General features: G+C 36.9%; 1 protein-coding gene across 2 annotated transcripts in view; it reads left to right on the top strand.

Annotated features, from left to right (window-relative positions):
* igsf21a (immunoglobin superfamily, member 21a) overlaps positions 1–18,107 on the top strand; it is a 225,716-nt gene extending 207,609 nt beyond the window's left edge. Inside the window, exons 7-10 of one of the 2 annotated variants that reach the window (XM_058790855.1) lie at positions 3,291–3,391; positions 11,547–11,739; positions 14,045–14,083; positions 16,742–18,107. In XM_058790855.1, coding sequence (XP_058646838.1) covers positions 3,291–3,391; positions 11,547–11,739; positions 14,045–14,083; positions 16,742–16,818 — 410 coding nt within the window. In that variant the 3' untranslated portion in view covers positions 16,819–18,107. The remainder of the gene's footprint in view (positions 1–3,290; positions 3,392–11,546; positions 11,740–14,044; positions 14,084–16,741) is intronic. The other variant, XM_058790856.1, reaches the window with a different exon arrangement.
* Positions 18,108–20,568: the final 2,461 nt, after the last annotated feature.

The following is a 20,568-nucleotide window of genomic DNA, read 5'->3' on the forward strand; positions in this document are numbered from 1 at the left end:
TGTTTTTTATAATTGCATTAATATTATACATTTTTAACAATATTCTTTTACATTTTTAAATTACCTTTTTTTTAATCAATATTTAAAATCAGAAGTATTTGTTTTATAAAGTTGTAATGTGAATCTAATTTTGCATGGATGCCAGATTTATTCATTAGTTTTGAACAAGCTTTTATTTTGGTTTGCATCCATTAAGTTCCAAATAAAATGAAAAAAAAAAATTGCTTTTAAATTCACTGTATTTTAATTCACTGCGTTATGCAATGGTAGACCTTACAGTTAAGTATATAAACCACATTATCACTGAATGTCCTTCAAAAATGTCTCTGCAAATTTAACAAGTGACTGTGTCAGCATCAAAGCAGTATTTTTTTCTTTTTTTTATTGTGAGCCTATCTGAAGAAATGCATGCATGTGTGAATGTTTTTGTATCCGTTTCCTTTGTTCTTTGCTTATCATGTGCAAAAGGGTCATTTTTGAAGTCGGAAATTAAACCCTGCAAGTACAGTAAAAACAGTAATATTGTGAAAAAATTTGCAATTGGTTTATATTTGAATATATTCTAAAATGTAATGTATTCCTGTAATGGCAAAGCTGATTTGTTTTTATCAGCCATTACCTGAGGAAATAAGACTGGAAGATATTATGTATACAGTTGCTCCAGTAGAAGGTTTAATTTCAGTTATTACATGACACTTCCAGTTCAGGTGATCCACTAACCTGTACCCGGTCAGAAAATGAAACGCAAGTCATAGAAGCATTCAGAAGTCATAAATCTTTCACAGATTTGAATATTTTCACATGATACAGAAACATCTTGACAGCGACTCAAATTTGTATTACATTCACTGAATATTCATGAGGCGAGACTTGGCTGCGCTCTAAATGGATGTGGTTGGTCTGTGGAGGCGGTGTTCTCAGAACGCTGTCCTCACCTCAGAGCATCACGGCTGGGCTTGTTGCCCTGACTTGGCTGTCTGTCAGTCATATCCAAATATGCAGTGATTCAGTCAGTGCCTCTCCATAATTAAAGCTGAGCCAGGCTCAGCAGTAAGGATTTGCATGAGTGAAGGTGCTACTGATTCAGCAAAAACACAGAAGGGGAATGAGTTATATTCTCACATCCAGAAGCTAGAGATGATCTATGCCTGCACGCCAAGTTCCTCCACCCAATAGACTGATAATAAGTGCGCAGATGTTTGTTGTGGGTTGTGTGTGGGAGTGTGAATGAATCTTTGTACATTCAAACAACCTTATTTCTCTATCAAGGGTTTCAATGGCTTGGAGGTTAAGTGGACCATGAGAAGTTGGTCAAACAAGTCTACGAAGAAAGCCAGGGTTAAATACAACATTATTTATACATATTGAACATTGATACTTTGTATCAACAGTCATTAGTAAACCTAGTGGTAGAATCCGATTGATTGATACAAATGTTGATCCAGGACCATGTTGTACTTGGGTAGCCCAGAGTCATCAAGTTGGACAGTGTTAGCTCTGCAAAATACACCAGCTTAGGCTGTTTTTCATGCTGGTGTAGTTGATATTGTATATTTAATTGTGCATTAAGACAAGTTAAATGTTTTCATACATTATAATGTTTTGATGACAAAAATTTGAGACTTTGTAGTTGCCTCCTTTAGTGAAGCTTGAAAAGCCAGCGTTTCTGTGACTCATCAGTTACAGTGCTTGCGGCGTAATAAAGGTGATGACATGGGTCACCAAATGTTCCTCCTGGAGTTGCCCCCAGACATCTGGCCATCACCTTACTTCAACAGCAAGCTTTTTATAAGGCTTTCTCAGTCCAATTCTGTTCAAAATGCTTTTTAACAGGTGCAATTTTACCATTTTTTTTTAAAATAAGAAAACATGCTATGGCAGAACAATTACCTGGTACCGCAGGTAGGAAAATGTCACAGCTCAGTGAATTTTTTTGTCAGCTCCGGTGGTTAGGGCTTAGGTTAGGCAATCTGAGGTATTGATCCGTTAATTCAACCACTTGGTACGGAAAAGGTAGGGTCAGCCTTTGACTGCCCATTGCTCTGTCAGAACACAAACCCTATGAATGGTCTCCTTTTGTTTTTCAACTGTTTTCTTAGGGGAAATCGATGGAGTCATTGAGTCATGATTCATGCCTTGACAAGCTCTTAATCTCTCTTGTGTATTGCATTTCACATCTCTTTCTCCACTCCGCAAAGCCTGGCCGCTAATATCCCCGATCATTTCCATAATAAGTAAGCAGGCGAAAGAGGATTTCTGTGTATTCGGTGTAGTGTCCTGCCATAACTTGATTTATGTGTGAAATACACATTCATAGGACCCATTACAAATGTGAGAGCGGAAATCATAATCCATTATGCAGCCCCGGGGGGTAATCATTAAACTGACTAAGACTGGCCTGATGCCTCATTAGCTTTTGCTGGACACTCTGTGGCTTGATTGATGGCTAAAAGCATGATTAGCCATTGTTTCACATAGTTCTCAGTAGTTGGATTATCTGTATGTGTTGTAGGAGCCAAAGCGTAGCATTAGTCGTAATGAGGGTTGAAATAAGGCCACAGTGGGATGCATTTTTGAACAATTTCAAGTCCAATCTTCATTTACTAAGCTTCGCTCTGGAATTATGTGTTAGCGCAAACATATGGCTCACAAAACTTGTTTTATGGTTCTCAGGGCTACACAGAGTGGATGCTGGTAATCATGGTAAACGATGCAGAACCACTTAACACGGGACCAGTCGGAGGCGTTCTCGTACTCAGACTCTGTCGCTATAAAGAGCCTAGCTCGCGCTGCCGAACAGAGGAAGTTTCACTTGAGAAACTTGTGGTCTCACTTTCCAGACATGTACAAAATCACTTTCTTATCTTCCCCCTGAGTACACAAGAGAAATCCTCAGTGCCTGAGAAGGTCAAAATATGATGTTTTAACCTTCCTTTCCTTCATCACATCCCAGCCATTCTCTGAGACCAAATTAAACCCATCTGGGAGATTCGGTCCACACAAGACAAGGGAATTAGTTCTCTAAGTGTCTCTTATCTTACTTCCTCCACCGTTTGCCTTGCACGCTCTGTTTCTTCTTCAGTAATGAGTGTCTACCCAATTTAGGTCCTTGTCTCTCTTGGGAAATAAATACTCCTCAGCAATTTCAATGAAGGAAACTGAGAATCTCCAAGTTGACCTCCAAGTCAAACGCCATGACTTTAGTCTGTTAATGCTATGCTGGTATACTAGTACTGCTTTAATGCTGTGCAACAAAAACTGATTGAGTTTTCTCTTGTTTCCTTCCATAGCGGCTCCTAAAGGCCCCAAGCTTACGATAACCCCTACCAGGGCAAAGGTAGGGGATACAGTTCGCATCACCGTCCAAGGATTCCAGGTAGGATCTCCAGTGGTAAGTCCATGGGGGTTACGAAACCAGGGCCAAGTTCAGTTTTGGATACGAGGAGGTTTGTCCCACATCTGCAGTTAAGCCTGTGTGATGTACGGCTATAGTGACCATTCTTACAGAGTGTGCAATATGACACATGTATCTGTCAGCTCCTGACCTGGTACTGCTATCCATGAGCTATCAATCCAAATGGTTCGGCCTGTCCGAGGACGGGTGCACTGCATCTGGCAAAATCAAACCTTTCAATCATGTAAGTAGCTATGAAATCAAAATAGAGGGTTTTCAAAGTCCTTTAAAGGTCATGAGAACAAAAACTCTGAAAATGATCTATTGAAAAGTACTTAGGGCTGCAACTAAAAAAAAAAAGACCTTGAGCACTCAAGGTTATTAGAAAGTTCTAGACATAGATCAGTTGTGACATAAGATAAGAGTCGTATAGAAGAATAAAAATGCATTTGTAAATAGTCTACAGACACTCAGACTGAGTGACAACAATGCTTTTTGGATTAAATGGCATTTAGGTTGCGATTATCTTTCTTTCCCCAATTGCTTTCTCTGTTGTTAGCACTCTATTCAGTGTCATCTCTATAAACACAGAAGAAAGGAAACAAAACTAATGTGGTGTTGCATTTAATAAATCTCTTTAAATGAAAAACTGTCATAAAATCGCTAAACGATAACATGGGTCACATTTGTTCTGTTTAGATTTTTATCTGGTTTGCATGCTGTTAGCTGTTAAAGGAAATAATTGGTGATTCAGAACAATACTTTATTTTAAGAACTGCTGGTTAATATTGAATATGTGTTCCCTTTAAAGGGTTACCAATTTTCTTATAAATAAGGTATTGTTTTCCAATAGAAATTTCTGAATAATATAGAATGTAAAAACATCTTTAAAGTAAGAAACAATTATTTTAGCAGCAAAATTCTAACACTTTCTGAGAATATATAAGTAAGTTTATTTGTCTTACCCTGTTGGCAAATAATGTTTTATCTTTTTAAGCATAAAATCTCACTAAATTGTTATGTTTGTGCTTAATAAGAAAAATTATTCAGTTAGGACGAGTTAAAAAAAAAAACAAATTGTATAGTTTGTTGTAGGAGTGACTCTGAATAGTTGACGATTTGATGCTTCGATAGGAGATTGATTCGACCTCACAGTCGAACATTTGGAGATTCGCAGAGGTGTTATGATTTACATTTACATTTACATTTATTCATTTAGCAGACGCTTTTATCCAAAGCGACTTACATTGCATTCAAGTTACAGTTTTTACATTTTATCAGCTCTTGCTTTCCCTGGGAATCGAACCCATGATCTTGGCGTTGCTAGCGCCATGCTCTACTATTTGAGCTACAGGAAAGCTACAGCTCAAATAGCAGCAGTATCCTTACTGCTTTTGATCATGCCATTTTGGCTATATGGGGGTGCTCAATGTCTGATTTCACATAGAACTACCGCTGTTCTCCCAACAAGGTAATATAAAGCCTATTATGATAATGCTGTAAATAAGAATCTGAAGTGACAAAACTTTGAATCTGTAAATAAGAATCAGGTAGGGTACAAGTGATTTCAGACACATCAGAAACATTTCAGCCGGTTTATATTCCGTGTATATATTATTTATCTCGTGAGATGCATTTGGTTGAGTTGCGCTGCAGTAAGCGCTTCATTGCAGCCTACTATACGTTGATTATCTCTTCAGTGCGCAGCGCGAGCATTTTTAGAGTTTAGTTTAGTTAGTGAGAAGAACGCGTCCATAAAATGAGTTAATTCAAAGTCGAGCAGACACGTTCATTTATGCATTTGGGGGATTTTGTGCAGATATAAGTCGTAATATTAACGTTATGTTGTATAAATAACGAAGCGTATTCTATATGAGATAAATAAGTTAAATCCCATTGATTATATACCTGCTATCAAATGCTTCATTCTAATGGTCAGCTCGCGCAGCTCAAAACAGAAATGCAGAAGATTAATAACAACTGTCATTTACATAACGTTATAATGAGAGCACTATTGTAAAAAGTGTTGTGAATTCTTAGGGTTTCGCTTACGTTTAATGTTAACTGTCTTTTAATCAAAACATATTAAAGCATTATCTGCAGGGCTTGACATTAACACTATGGGATCAGATTCCCGACAAAAGTATTGCAGTCACAGATAAAAAAATAAAAAGCATGAAAACAAAATGTAAAAACTCAAGTACAAATATATTGCACCAGATTTAAAATTGAAAGCAAAGTTTTCAGAATAGCAAACAATGGTCACGCATTTTTAAATATAATAAGCATATGAATAAAAACGTTAAACATATTTAAAATCATATTGCACAAAATTGAAATATTAATGCAAAATTATTTGACTTGCGCACAAAATCATGTTTTCCTTGGTTATATTTCTCTGTTTTTCTGCTCTCAGACATTTTCTGCTCATATTTTTATTTTTGTATGCTTATGTTGTTTTTCCCTTCGCGCTTGCTGAACCAAATGTTGCTGTTAGAGTTTCATGTAAATCAGGGCGGGCTCAAGCATCATCATTGGTCCAGTAGTTCTTGATTGGCAGCTCCACCTCTAGCCAATCAGTCGAAGAGGGGTGTGGACGTCACTCCAATGCGCCTCATTAGCTGCCCATGCTCAGCTTTCACTTGTACAGGTGAAAATGTTTAACTGCCTGCTGGGCAACATCTTTCTATACAGGACACCGTTATATGTGTCTGCCTGTCACTGCTGTAGGCTACGCCTGCCTGGTGATCCGTTAACGTTAAATGAGTAAATTGGTAATTTAATTATGAATGAATGAACATGACAGTTACAGAGGCTAGGTGGATTTGACGTACACAATGATTTATTTACATAAACACAATATGCAACAAGCTACCTATATAATTGCATAACACTATCATATTAATGTTTTAAATGTATAAAGTTAGAATACAGCAACAATATGAAAGTTAAACAGCCAGCAGGTGGCAGCAAGTATCTTAGAGTAAGACATTAAATCATTCATTCAAACGGCAGATTCATTCAGTGAGGAATAATGTGAATCATTCAGTATGTCATTTTATAATCTCAGGGTAACACAAAATGTGACAAATCTTACAAAACCATCAACCTTATCAATTACATACTGTACAGGAAAAAACAAAAAACAATACATGACAATAAATAAGCAAAATATTGCCTACTGACAGTTAACAATTACGAGCAATATACAGCAAACTAAACAATTGTGACTGTGACTTATCCTCTCCTAACATTAATAACCATAAGACTTATTATTAGTCAGATATGGGCGAGCAAGACATATAACGGTGACTTCGCAAGGCCGGTGCATATTGTGGCTGCTCCCATTCATGATGTGGCCATAGGCGAATAAATACAGGTGAATATACCCACGACAGGTCACTAGGATGGCTCATTTAACGTTAACGGATCACCAGGCAGGCGTAGCCTACAGCAGTGACAGGCAGACAAATATAACAGTGTCCTGTATAGAGAGATGTTACCCCAGCTGACAGTTAAACATTTTCACCTGTACAAGTGAAAGCTGAGCATCGGCAGCTAATGAGGCGCATTGGAGTGACGTCCACGCCCCTCTTGGACTGATTGGCTAGAGGTGGAGCTGTCAATCAAGAACTACTGGACCAATGATGACGCTTGAGCCTGCCCTGATTTACATGAAACTCTAACAGCAATATTTGCAAAAGCAAGCACAGAACGTGGAAACAACCGCAAAGGGAAAAACAACATAAGCATACAAATAATAAAAATATGAGCAGAAAATGTCTGAGAGCAGAAAAAACTGAGAAATACAACCAAGGAAAACATGATTTTGTGCGCAAGTCAGATTATTTTGCATTAATATTTAAATTTTGTGCAATATGATTTTAAATATGTTTAAAGTTTTATTATATTTAAAAATGCGTTATTAATTTTCTGATTTACGCTTATAATTTTAAATCTTGTGCAATATATTTTTACTTGCGTTTTTAAATGTAGTTTTCACACTTGTTATTTTTTTATCTGTGACTGCAATACTTTTGTCGGGAATCTCATCCCATAAAACACCCGCCAAATGCGGGTGGATTTCAGTTGTGGCGGGTAACACAGTCACTTCCACTAGCCACTCTGGCGGGTTGAATTTTATATACAGTAAAAGAGCTCGACATTAATGCTTGTTCGGGACAAGTAGATTTTTTGAAGGGGCAAGTGAAAGAAGAGAATTTTACTTGCCCATCCGGACAACTAATCTGAACATTTAATTGCACCGAAATTTTGGCGAGAATGGTTCTGATTTTATTACATTCAGTGTAAACGGTGATTGATAATGAAATCAAAACAAATGAACGCAACTGCATACAGAAAAATCATAAAAAATTTAACTTAGTTTTTATATTTATAACATACAGCCTAAGCAACATGACACGACCAAGAGAGGGAAGTTCCCTGAAAACCACGATTGCAAATGAGTAGATAATATACATTTTAGTTCAATATTTGAATTTGAATTTATTGAAAGGATATATTGTCAACGTTGACTGTTTTTGCTCTATTTGGTTAATGAAAATAGTTCCAAACAAAAATCACAGCAGAACAGTCGCGCATGTTTGAGCGACACACAGCGGTGTTTTGTTAATGAATGATTTGCGTTTTTGAATTTTGAGTCAATGATTCAGTGGTCCATTTAGAAGGACTGGCACTTGCTTCATTTTTGAATGAATCAGCTGTCTGAACGAATCGTTTGAAGGCATTCTTCAATTAATTAAGATTAAGATCACTTGCTGCCACCTACTGGCGGTTTACTTTTATAGTAGCCTATCTGCATTTTTTTCAACATTTCATATTTGTATATTAAAAAAAATAAAAAATAAATAAATAAAACACCGAACTCACATAATTATTTATGGTGTAATAATTTTGCATGCAGTGTAAATGCATTTGTGCTATATTTCAGCTACATTGAACAGTCTGTGTAAATGTATCTGAATGCCGCTCCAGTCACTTCTGTTTCTTCTGCAGTGGAAAGATCTGTTTTGTAGATACTGATTTCATATGATTGGAAACAGCCCTATATTATCTTATTATAGTAAGTTAAATTATTAAAAATTGTAAGAATTTGATATGAATGATGATGCATGCATTTAATACAAGTTAGGGAAAAATGTCCTTTAATAGGTCAAAAATGACCTGGAAATCAATTGAAATAATACATTTGTTTTGTATGCAGTATACATATAAAATGTAATTTCCCAACAACAAAATTGTGGCCAGTGAAAATGCTGAGTGGATAGTAAATTTGTAACATCACTAGCCACAGTGGCCAGTGAGCAAAAAAAGGCCCCGCCCCCAAACATATGATTCGACTATCAGTCGACTGTCGGCAAGATTTGAAAATTCCGATTCGACTATGAAAATCCTTAGTCGGGGACACCCCTAGTTTGTTGGGGTATAAGTATAGTAGAGTATAAGGTATAATATTTTCTTTAGTCTTAATTGCCGATTTGTTTCTTGTATAAATTTATCTTGTTTAAGAGATTCTTTCCAGTAAAATGCTATAAACAAGACACTAAAACCGATCTAAAAGATGTTTTTGCAGTGAAAAATCTATGCTTGACAAGAACTAGCCCCAGAAATAAGGCAGGCTGATTTATTATGCTAACATTTAGCTTCTTTTTGCTAACGCTAAACTCCTCTTACTTGTGTTTGTGTTCTGTTTGGTATTCTCCCCAGAAGGCATAAGAGCATCTGATTAAAAAACAAATCAGCTGTTTGTTGATGTATTTCACTGCAGCTTTCAGGGATTTTGCTGCTTTCGTTTGTTCTTGTCATACTAGCTAGCAAAACAGGTGCGAGCACAGAGCTAGCCAGGAGCGCTTTACTGTCAACGGCGCCAAATTTATACTTGCTTCAATAGTCCATCAGCTCCACAAGCCTAGTGAAGCAGGGAGATTGTCTCAGTGTAACTATCACCGTCTGCCAAGAGCTAAAAAAAATCTTCCCCAGCAGATAAACACAGAACAGTTTGGGGATGATCTGCCCAATCTTTGTGACAGGTCTGACTCAGAGATGTGTCTAGCCAACGGCATTCAGGTGGAAAGAAATTAGACCTGATATGCTATCATCACTGAATCTACTTTACGCTATTTTGTTTGTGTCATGAATTTAAAATAATGTTACAGTAGTTGTATTTTATTCCTCCTGGAAATTTCAGGTTTAGCTGTGTTCTAGCCAGTTAAAAGGGGCTGTGAGATTGTGTAAACTGGTCATTGGCTGGTCTATACTGATGATTAGCAGATTTAGACTTGTTATTCGCAGATCAAAACTGGTCATTTGCAAGCAGGTAGACCATTTAAATCAGCAGCAATCCCAGTCTAAACTCATCAGTGTCCAGTTAGACCAGCTTAAAACCATGCTTCAAAATATAGCTACCATGCAAAATGGAATTTTCTGTTAAAAAATGCCCTCTCTTGTTGGGTTTTGGATGGGAAAAAACGCTAAGATGGAGTTACCTGAGTAGGGGAGGGAGTTGGTTGGTGCATGGCCAGTTGGCCTGGCAGATCTGTGTGTTTATTCCACCCACATTTTACATATTTGAAGTACACCTTTAAATAATAGAAGAATGGTCACCATAAATAGGCTTGACGGGGACATAAATCCAGTTTGGATCTTAATGTTTGCACAAAAGATTTCAGAGGATTTTGTATTTGGAAGAACATCTCCCTTATCCTTAGCTGCTCCAAGGCCTTGGGTTTCACATGTAGATAAGAAAAATGTTAACACAGAAAACTAAATACTACCCTGCAGTTCAAACAGTCACAAAAAACAGACTCAGTATCCCCTTTGGTTTACTAGACTCTGGTTAACCACCAACAAATGAGGTCACATTGGTGTCTCCTTCCTTTCTAATTTAAACTTTGTATTTGAGTACAGAGCATTTATGCTCTCCAAGAGCTTGTCTTACCATTATGTCTTGGTTTTAACCGGTCAAGTGCCATTGGGGATATTGTTTTATCTAGATCTGACCTGATTCCACCAGCAAGAGCAAACTCATTTCACTGCTGTCATGGTGTGAATGTGGAAGCCCAGTGACACACAGGCAAGCCACACTCTCCAATGAGCCATTATCAAAGGTCACCCAGACAAGCCACACGATTTTGTGAAGGTAGATGGATTGTGCCAGCCAGTCACTTATCACACCCAGAACATGGGTAGTTTGGTTTGATCAGCAGGGGAAAGATATCCTCTCCCATGTCTGGAAACTGGATCTACAATGAATAGGGATGTAGCCTTGGCACAGGCACTGATATTTCTGGGTTTCATAACACCTGTCCTCTTGTGTAGAATCAAATGGTCTTATAGTGAGCTTTCACAAGTATTAAAAGGCAAGGACTTGCTCAAATAGACATGAAATTATGTATTGTGTTATTGGGCTTCCAGGCATAGTTGCAGACAATGCTACACCATGGACCACTGTAAAGGAGCAAATAAGAATTATTGATATTCTTTTGCCTCTTGTGGATTACCTTCTTAATGTGATGTTTTTTTCATTACCCCCTAACAACCATCAAACCCTTTACATTCCTCTTCCTGGAAGTCTATAACAAGAAATGCTTAAATTGTCTCAATATAGTATTGCATTTTATTGATGTCCTGGTGAAAGATTTATTTTTCTTATTTTCTGTCCTTTCTTCCAAATGGAAAGGTATTGAGTATTGATTGTCTTTTGTTTTGTTTTAAAGGAAGCTGTTTTTTTGTGTTATATTTATTATTGTTGTTCATGATATTGTTTCTTAAAGATATAAGATGCCTTTGAAGCTGATAATTATTTAAACGGATACATTTTTTGATTTATAAATTCTGTATTAATAAATAAATGTAAAATAAAGCGTTAAAATCAATTGTGATTTTACACCTCAACATTATAATTTCATAATTATTAAAAATGGATATTAATTTTGAGAAATTATCTATCGAAAGAAGAAATAGGTCAAGTGAGGTGAGCGTTAGATGACAGCAAATGGATAAATCATGCACAATTTAAATTCCAATTTTTAAAAAAAATCAAGTATAGGTCAGTAACCGAAATATTTTACATCCCTTTCTTCTTTGGACTGATTTTTTTCCCTTGTGTACCAAACACACACATTACCTCCAGAATGAGGTGTTTCCTGAGCCTCTGTTCACCTGGACGCGGGTCGGCAGCAGACTGCTGGACGGCAGTGCTGAGAGAGATGGGAAGGAACTGGTGTTGGAGCGAGTGCCTGCAGAACTCAATGGCTCCATGTACCGCTGCACTGCCCAGAATCCACTGGGCTCCACTGACACACACATACGCCTCATTGTTTTCGGTGAGTAGCTCCAACAGTAACTCCTATTTATATCATAAATGCAACAATTAAAGGTCTTTGTTTTTGGAATTCTATTTATCATGTTTTATTGTATTCTATTGGATTTATTTATTTATTTATTTTTGTCTTTTGAGGACAATATCCTTTAAATCAAGTCAGTATTTTGTCAAGTCACTCATTGATTTTAGTCAAATTTACTCAAAAAAAAAAAAAAAAAAATTTTAGTTTATGATAAAATGCTAAATAAAACCAAATATATAAGGACATTTATTTATTTAAACTAAACAGGGAAGCAGCTTATTCAGAAAATTTGTGACAAAAAAATTGATGATTACATTAACACATGATGATGGTCAAATCTGCAGTATATGTTTGGAATTTTTGGGTCACAGATGTCTTTCCTTAAGGGATACTGTCTTTTTTTATCACAAATATGAAATCATCAATATCTTGTTAAAAGAAAAATAGCCTTTTTGTGTGCTTGTGTGACAGATTCATTCCCCTGTGGTTTTGTCTGGCCATTCTTTGCTGCTGAAACAGATGCTGTGCCCACTAAGTCTTGGCTTTGTTTTCATTGATGTTAGAAAGAGATTGCTTGCTGATGCTTTTGTGTTTGTGTGTGTGTGTGTGTGTGTGTGTGTGTGTTTTGCTGCCCCTGGACTAATTTCCCCCCTGAGCTTTCGAGGCTGTCAGGGTTTATGAGAGATCTGCCTATAGCGTGAGCGCAGATCTAATCAAAGATGTGCTTTAGAAGATGAAGGACAGTCGGTGCTCCTCTGGATAATCCGAATGACAGCCAAGGCTGAGGACAACAAGCTTGAATACACTTTAATATCAGGCGTGAACATACAATTGCACCCATGATCCATTGAATCAGTTGTTCATTGTAGATTCAACCACATGCGAAAGCAATTGCTTCTCACTCCTCAAAATAATGCATGATCATGTACAACACACATACGACTTTTGCTAAGGGATAGGGCACACAAAATTAAAAATGATCATTATTTACCCACCCTCATGTCATTCTAAATTCAAACATTTGAATGAATTGCATTTGACTTGATCTTCCATTTTGGGAATGACACATGTAGCAAAGGCAGTATCTCTTTGACTGAGTATTTGTAAAATCATTTTTCACACAAAATTGAATTAAATGTTACAAATAACTGTATATTTTTTTTCTCAGAACATAATTAGCCATTACACATTGAATTAAATAATCCATTATCATACGAATACTGTACATTGGATGGGGACTGAAGCTTTCGAACTTCAAAAAGAATGCAAAAGTATCTTAAATATATCATTACAGCAGTCCATAAAGTTGCTCATCCTCTATATTTCAACTTATCTGAAAGCTTCTCCTTGAGTGCACGGTCAACCATTGCAGCCAGATGATTAAATCAGCGACTTTAAACTGGTTTTGTGAACTAAATCAACCAATTCAATGGAAAGAAAGCCTACAATGAAATTATTTAAATGTGCAGGCAGATGGCAAGATTTTCAGTGAATAGCAACTTAATTGATCAGAATTTATGTTTGAGTTGTGTGGACCATGATGCCTTTATGGTGCAGTTGACTTTATCCTTCCTGAACCTTCAAAGCTTCAATCCTAATTCACTGTAATTGCAAAAAAAGAAAAAGAAAACACTGCTTAGAAATAACATGAGGGTGAGTGAGTAAGTGATCACATAATGTGTCCATCATTTAGTGAAATGAACCCAGGAATGGTTCACGTGGAGGAGCATTAATGTCTATTTAAAAGCCTAGTGTGGCCTGCGCCATCATCCACCTCATTCAAAACATCCTTGTGTTTTTGAGTCTGAACGCTGGTGGCACAGAGGGGAGAATGGTGATTAAGAGCCTTTGAGCTGGGCTACTATTGACCCGTTTCAATAGCCATTCATTAGAGCTCTTCAGTATTAAAGAACAAAGATGAGCATTTAGGAGAAAGGAAGCTTGTAGCATCAGGTCTTGTTAATAGATTTTTTGTGGTCGTGGAGGCGGTTGAGGATTCTTAGAAAAGATTTTAATATTTTTTTGGAGTTTGCACATCTGTGAGTTCACAAAGAGCTCAAAGTTCAAAAGGTTGCAGTCTTTGGTGGATTTTACATTGAAGCCTGCCAAGAATAGAAGTGAACTTATGACCTTTGGCTGCCGATAACTTGTTCTAGTCTTGCCTCTAAGAGACTTGTGGTTTTCATCCTTCATTAGAGCACAAACCTATGATGGTTGTCTCTTGTATTATCTATTAATACATTCTTCTCTCTCCCTCTCCACCTCTTAATCTTCAACTCTGCAGAAAACCCAAGTATGATGAAAAACACACAGAATCCGAACAGTAAGTATTTGAACACCTCAATGATTAGATTCCTTGGCTGTGTGAGCTTTTTGCTGCCTCTTGTTTGAGAAGAATCCTTGATGAATTAAGAATTACAAGAGAGCAGTTCCACAGTGTTTTCTTCCTACAAGCGGTATAATTGCACAACTGAAGTTATTAAAAATGACAGAAATGCAGCAAGGTCAGAATACTATCCCAAAATGCATTGCAGTCAGCTTGATGTAACACTGTGAGAATGGCAAATGAACGAAAAGCAATATCGCATTGATCAAATATTTGCCAAAACATCTTTTTTTTTCTTTTTGCACAAAATTGAATTAGATTTTCCAAATAAATGTATTTATTTCTGAGATAATCACTTGTTGACTTAAATAAGCAAAAAGCAAGCAATAAGTACAACATGCAACATAGGTCATGTGACAACAAAACATGTTTTGGAAGCATTCACATTGTTAGTTTTAAAAATTAAGTTATGAAAAAAAAGTCATTTGCAGAAAATCTTCCATTTTGAGGGTCACTTTTGCCAAAAGTTAAGACCTCTTTACGCCAAGCTGAATTACACATTCTATAGAGTATACTACATATAAAAGCAGTATAATGTGTGGAACTCTTCTCTTGGAATTGCTGTATGTTTCAAAAGCAGTGTTTGCTTCCTATGCATTATAGAATTGTGAAATTGCTTAATTGTGGTTTGATAAATTGCAGCTTATACAGCGAACAAAAGTATAGGCTTTGCTCTGTAATCATACTGAGGACAGGAGAATACCATTGATCCAATAACCAGCTATTCTATTGATTGAAGGGACGCTGTAGTACACCGCTCTTTAGATAATACTGCAGTAGTTCAGTTTTATTTAGTTTGCCCTTTCCTCTGGTCTTTTTTAATTCTTTCCCTCACTGAGACTTTTCTAAAGCTACATACTGTGTTTTTATTGTCTCTGGTCTCCCTCTGTCCTCTCCTCCTCTCAAGAGGCCATGTGTCTTCCGTAGGTTTGTGCTTTCATCATTTAGAATCTAGAAGTGAGCCATCACTTACCAATGCACCAGCGCGTCCACAGCAAATATAATTCAGTGATGGATTACAGTTGTTTTATACATTCAGTGCTGGCTCATTTACAGTTTCTTAGAGTCTCATATGTAAAGATGAAGAACTGTCAGGCAGAAGGGCGGAAGGAGGCCTCTGCCTTTTATTTCTTATGTTTTTCTCTTATTCTTTTTTCACTCTCTCTCTCTTTCGCCTCACCCAAAACCCCTCACCGCACCTCTTTCCTGTGCACCGCCGCATCTACGAATGTAAATTTGAATATGCAAATGCAGCAGGGCAGGTGTGTGAGAGCAAGGACAGAATCAGGTCAACGTGAGCGCCGATCTTGAGTCGAGCCTCAGATGCCCCTCGTATGCAAGTCAAATGGCTTGTAGAACAAGGCCTCGGGAGGTCACTGTGTCTGACATGTGTCTGAATCTCAAACACCCACTCGACTCACAAAATAACACCCTAAAGACTCTAGTGCCCACAAATGGCCTGAAGTCTGGAATTCTCCTGCTGAAACCTTAGTTAAAAAGGCTGGTTATGTTCAGAATGGCAAATTACTATAGTACTTTACATGCACAGTTTATAGTTTGCACAGTATGTTCATTGCTGTATGGAATGCTTAATGCATTTGCTGAAATATGCAGTATTTGCATGAAATACTGTATTCCACACTATTGCATCTCCTTCAGTACTATGTGATTGAACTGATGTAAAAACGTTTTTACTTTAAAAAAAAGACAACTATGTAATATACTATTTTAAATGTATTCACTCTTCATTTTTGAGGCAGCATACAGTGTATATACTGTGCTGCGGTTCCATTCTGAATATAACCACTGAGTTTTGACCATAAAGGGAAAAGAAATGTATTCATATTATGGGTATGAGGTGGTAGTTATGTTATATCAGTTATAGCACTAACACCAGTATAAGCCATGAAAGTAGAAGTAATTATATATATATATATATGTATATATACATATATATATATATATATTACCACTTGTTTTATCAATGAAAATAAGAGAGATGGTAATAAAATTACTTCAGCACTGAAGTATTATCATAATACTTACGACAGCTATCATCATTTAGTGCTTATTGAACATTGTGTCATATGCATGAATGTTAAAAGTGGTCCTGCACCACTGGACAGCTCGTTCAAACCTTTAGAGTGCATTAGACGATTAGGTAAAGTATAGAAAAGAAGCTCGCTTGAACAGATTTCTTGCCCGCTGAACTACAGCAAAGACAACTCTCCCATGCAGAAGCTCTCCTTGCTCTTTTATGATTAAATGCTAACATTTTCTTACACAAATCTATTGTGTTTTTTTGGAATATATGACAAATCATATGAACTGTTTTTTTTATTTAGCTTCTACAGTGCTTGTATTTGTGAAGCTTGATAGCCCATGATCAACTAGAGCCGCATAAAGACTTTTCAAAACTCTTTTTCTTTGTTTCATTAAAAACATCAGCACAGAGTTTTAGAATACCGTGAGTGTGAGTAAATAATGACAGAACTTCATTTCATTTGTGGGTGAACTTTCCCTTTAAGACTGGATTAAAACAAAGTTGTGACAAGCATATTCCTGCCAAATACTAATTACTATTTCCTCTTTCAGATGGAGCTCCTGGTTTGCACAAGCTTGGACTAATATGCCTGCCACTTATTCTCACAGTGACTGTTGAACTGACGTGAATATCCTCAATTCAACCGCACACAAACACTCCTCCTCTCCAGTCAGCCACACACACACACACACACACATGCGCGCGCGCGCAAACCCAAACCCAAACCTTCTCCAGACTGTGAATAAACCTACCTTGCTTTCATCTGTGGGAGAACCTGAACCTCCAACAGGGGGCGCACCACACTTTTTTGTGAACACACACACAAAAAAAAAAAAAGATCCAGATGGAAATGATAATATCGCTGATAAAAAAATAAATAAATAAATACGATGATATGATAAGAAAATAACATGCTGAATATGAGAACAAGCACCTCCGTATTGTCTGCCCCTACCACACAGATACTTTTTCTTTTTTTTTTTGCATTAAACTTGCCTGTCAATCAACAGAGACCTGTCATTCGGAAAAGCAAAAAGGCGCTTTGTGTTCACGATGAACAAAAATGTCATACACTGGAGCGTGGAGAAAAGACATTAAGGAATTGTGGGTCGCTGACAAAGCTGACTGTCACTTCAACTCCACCTAGCCGTCCTCGAGTTGCCTCCATTAAAATTACTGCACACTGGCACAAACCGGACTCAAACGCCCCCTTTTTAAGGACCATGTTTTATGCCATTTGTGTTTTTTGATCACAGTATTTTTCCGTTTGGTTTTCTTGAATGGCTCTTGGCTGGAATGTAACAAAAAAGAGACAATACTAAATATCCTGTGACATTTTATTGCGAAGAAATGGAAGATCCTCTTTTTAAGTGTATTTTGTGTACATCCCTGTAAATAATGAAAAGTATATTACAGAGCAGAAAACAAAAAAATAATTAATAGAGGTTTGGGGGGAAGATGCAAGGGGGATATAGCAGATAATGGCTTTATTGCGTGCGTCTGGTCATCCCCAACTGAAATCCAACCCAGGCTTTTAGAAAAAGGTGAAATCGGTGGCCTTTCTACGATCTGATTTCATGTGTTCAGTATCTATGACATCCGTGTGACTGTTTTCAACCGCAGAGGAAAGATGACCGCTTTTCTCGGGGGTTGCTGGTGCATGTGACGTTCGGAGATGATTTCCCCTCCTCATCTGTTTGTCGCCTACCTGTCCTTAAGTTTTTGTCGCATATTCAGTGACCTGCATCGTGTACAGTCCTTCTCTCTAATCTAACAGTTACTGCTAGGATCATGTTAGCCACCATTACGGCCCCTCCATCCCCCAAAGGAAGCTCAAGTGAAGCCAAGTGTAAACAGGGTTGTTGCATTTGTTTCATATCACCTGTATTAAAAATGGAGATGATCAACTTAAAATGACTGCAGTGTGTGATTGTCTTTTTGATACTCGAGAGCAAAATACATGCTCTAGAAATTGTTTTCTGATACTGTGTGCCGATATAATGGAATAATGATCATCATTATAAGTGAGGTCTATGACTGTGGTTTAGTGAACTGTGAATAGCTCAAATACTGTGTTTCTCTGTTGTATCAGATTCAGGGTTAGTTGCAGTGGAGGGACGTCACCCCGAATAATAGTTATGTTTGTCTAAAGGACATTTCACCAGGTGCATTGTGGATGACAAGACCTTGGGAGCCCATATTCTAAACAATAAATAAAATAGCATAGTGGGGTCCAAAATTATGTTATCGCGCTGAAAATCTGAAGTTATTTATCATTTGTCAATAATCAGGCTGTGGGTTCTCACTGTATGTGATTCCACAATGGAAGATGGAAGGACAGGATGTAACACATGCAACACTACATTCTTGGCCTATAGGGAAGTACCTATTTTCAGTTGCTTACCTCAATCTGCAATTAAAGTTGTTGCTTACCAACTGTTCATATTCTTTATACCCTATTCAGCACACCAGGCTAATGTTGTTTTTTCTTTTGGATGTTGCTGTAATGCAATGATACATAATCTTGATTGCCTTTATAAAACAAAATATGTTCCCCTACCTACGGTAATGCCTCATGGGATGGGAGCAGTGTTGGGTAAGTTACTCTAAAAAAAGTAATTAATTACTGGTTACTAATTACATCTTCAACAGTGTAGTTAGATTACTGTACAGATTACTCTCTCCAAAAAGTATCTAATTACTTAACCTCGACAAGTTAACAATGCAAGGATAGACATGAAACGGTTATTTTAATTCTTTCAAGTAACTACATAAGTCACACTTTAGATTAGGGTCCAATTCTCACTATTAACTATGACTTTTGCCTCAAAATACAAGTAGCTGCTAAGTTTAAGAATTGGGTGGGATTAAGGATTTAGAATAAGGTCTTGCAGAATAAGACATTAATATGTGCTTTTTAAGTTGCCAGTATGCCAGTAATGTTCATGCTAATAACCAACAAGTTAATAGTGAGAATTGGACACTAAAGTTTTACCAATATTCTTATTAACTCACCAAAGTATTTAAAGTGTGAAGGGTACATAAAAAGCATGCATTTTAAGGTTAGAATTTAAATTTTGATGTTAAATTCACTATTGTATTGTGTATAAATGTTCTACAGTATATACACAGTATTAAGTTCAATTACATAACAAGTAACTATTTAAATTACAGAAAAATAAGAGTAATCCCTTACTTTACTTTTTCAAGGGAAAAGTAATTAAATTACAGTAACTATTTACTTAGTAATTAGTTACACCCAAAACTGGATGGGAGTCATTAGATAAAAATATTTCAGCTATGAATGCGGCTCAGCCCTCGATGGCCTTGTTTAGGTTTGTCCTCTACCACCCTTGCTCTCTCTGGATGTCCTCATGCAAAGTAATCTCTTTTCTTTTTTACATTCACATGAATTGCAATTTAAGCTTTTCTAGACACACCATGTATTAAAGGATTAGGTCTAAAGCCTAGGTGGGAGATGTGGTTTTATGGGCTTAATAAAATCAGAAAGATAGGCCCCTTGCCATTTCATTTGCCAAAGGGAAAATTACAGACAATTAATTTGGCGGTTTTCAGGAATATCTGGCTCTTTCCTTGGTTCAAAAATGAATAATGAATATGCCAGTTACAATAATGTAAAGTGTATAAACTTTTTTTTAATAACCATTTTTCATGAACACACATTCTCATGCTGTGAGAAAGTTCAATCAATGTTTAAGCGTCCATCACAAACATTTAAAGGTGTTTTCAGATTTTACTTTTAATATACTCATTTAATGACTTTAATAATAAAGTGTGCTTGCAGACTTTACCAGTGATCAGTAAAAAGAAGTGTAGAAAACCTAATTATATAAGTGCCAAAACAGCCTGTTATCTTATCAGAAGGCAATAGCAGTGATTTACTTTGTTTGGATCCCTTGGAAAATTAAATTTCCAGGAATGCAATACGGGGGCTTGACGTAGTCTATTATATCTTCTGTAATTCATATGTTTAGGTTGCATTAGCTGTGCTGTGGAAAGCAAAGAAAGTAGCTCTCTTGAGTGTCGAGTGATTTTGGCGTAGATCATCTTCAGCAAAGCTAAAGTCCATCTGGATTAGTTTGGTCTGACATTAATTTGTTACTTTGACATTCACCACGAGTTTCAGTCTGTTATTAATTTCACAATTCTTTTTCCACAGCATGTTGCCAAATCCATTGTTTCTCCAGATCAAGAACTTTTTCACCCGACACATGATAGGAGGGGCAGAGGGCTAGTAGACCTTTGCGACACATCCGTCAATTATTCAGCAGTAAGCATGCTTGCTGGTTTAGGTTTCCTTAGTGCAGCTACAAGGTGGCTATCACATAGAAAAACAATGTCTGTGTCAAAAAAGAAC

Source organism: Onychostoma macrolepis, chromosome 11 (assembly GCF_012432095.1).
Source record: "Onychostoma macrolepis isolate SWU-2019 chromosome 11, ASM1243209v1, whole genome shotgun sequence".
Lineage (NCBI taxonomy): Eukaryota > Metazoa > Chordata > Actinopteri > Cypriniformes > Cyprinidae > Onychostoma > Onychostoma macrolepis.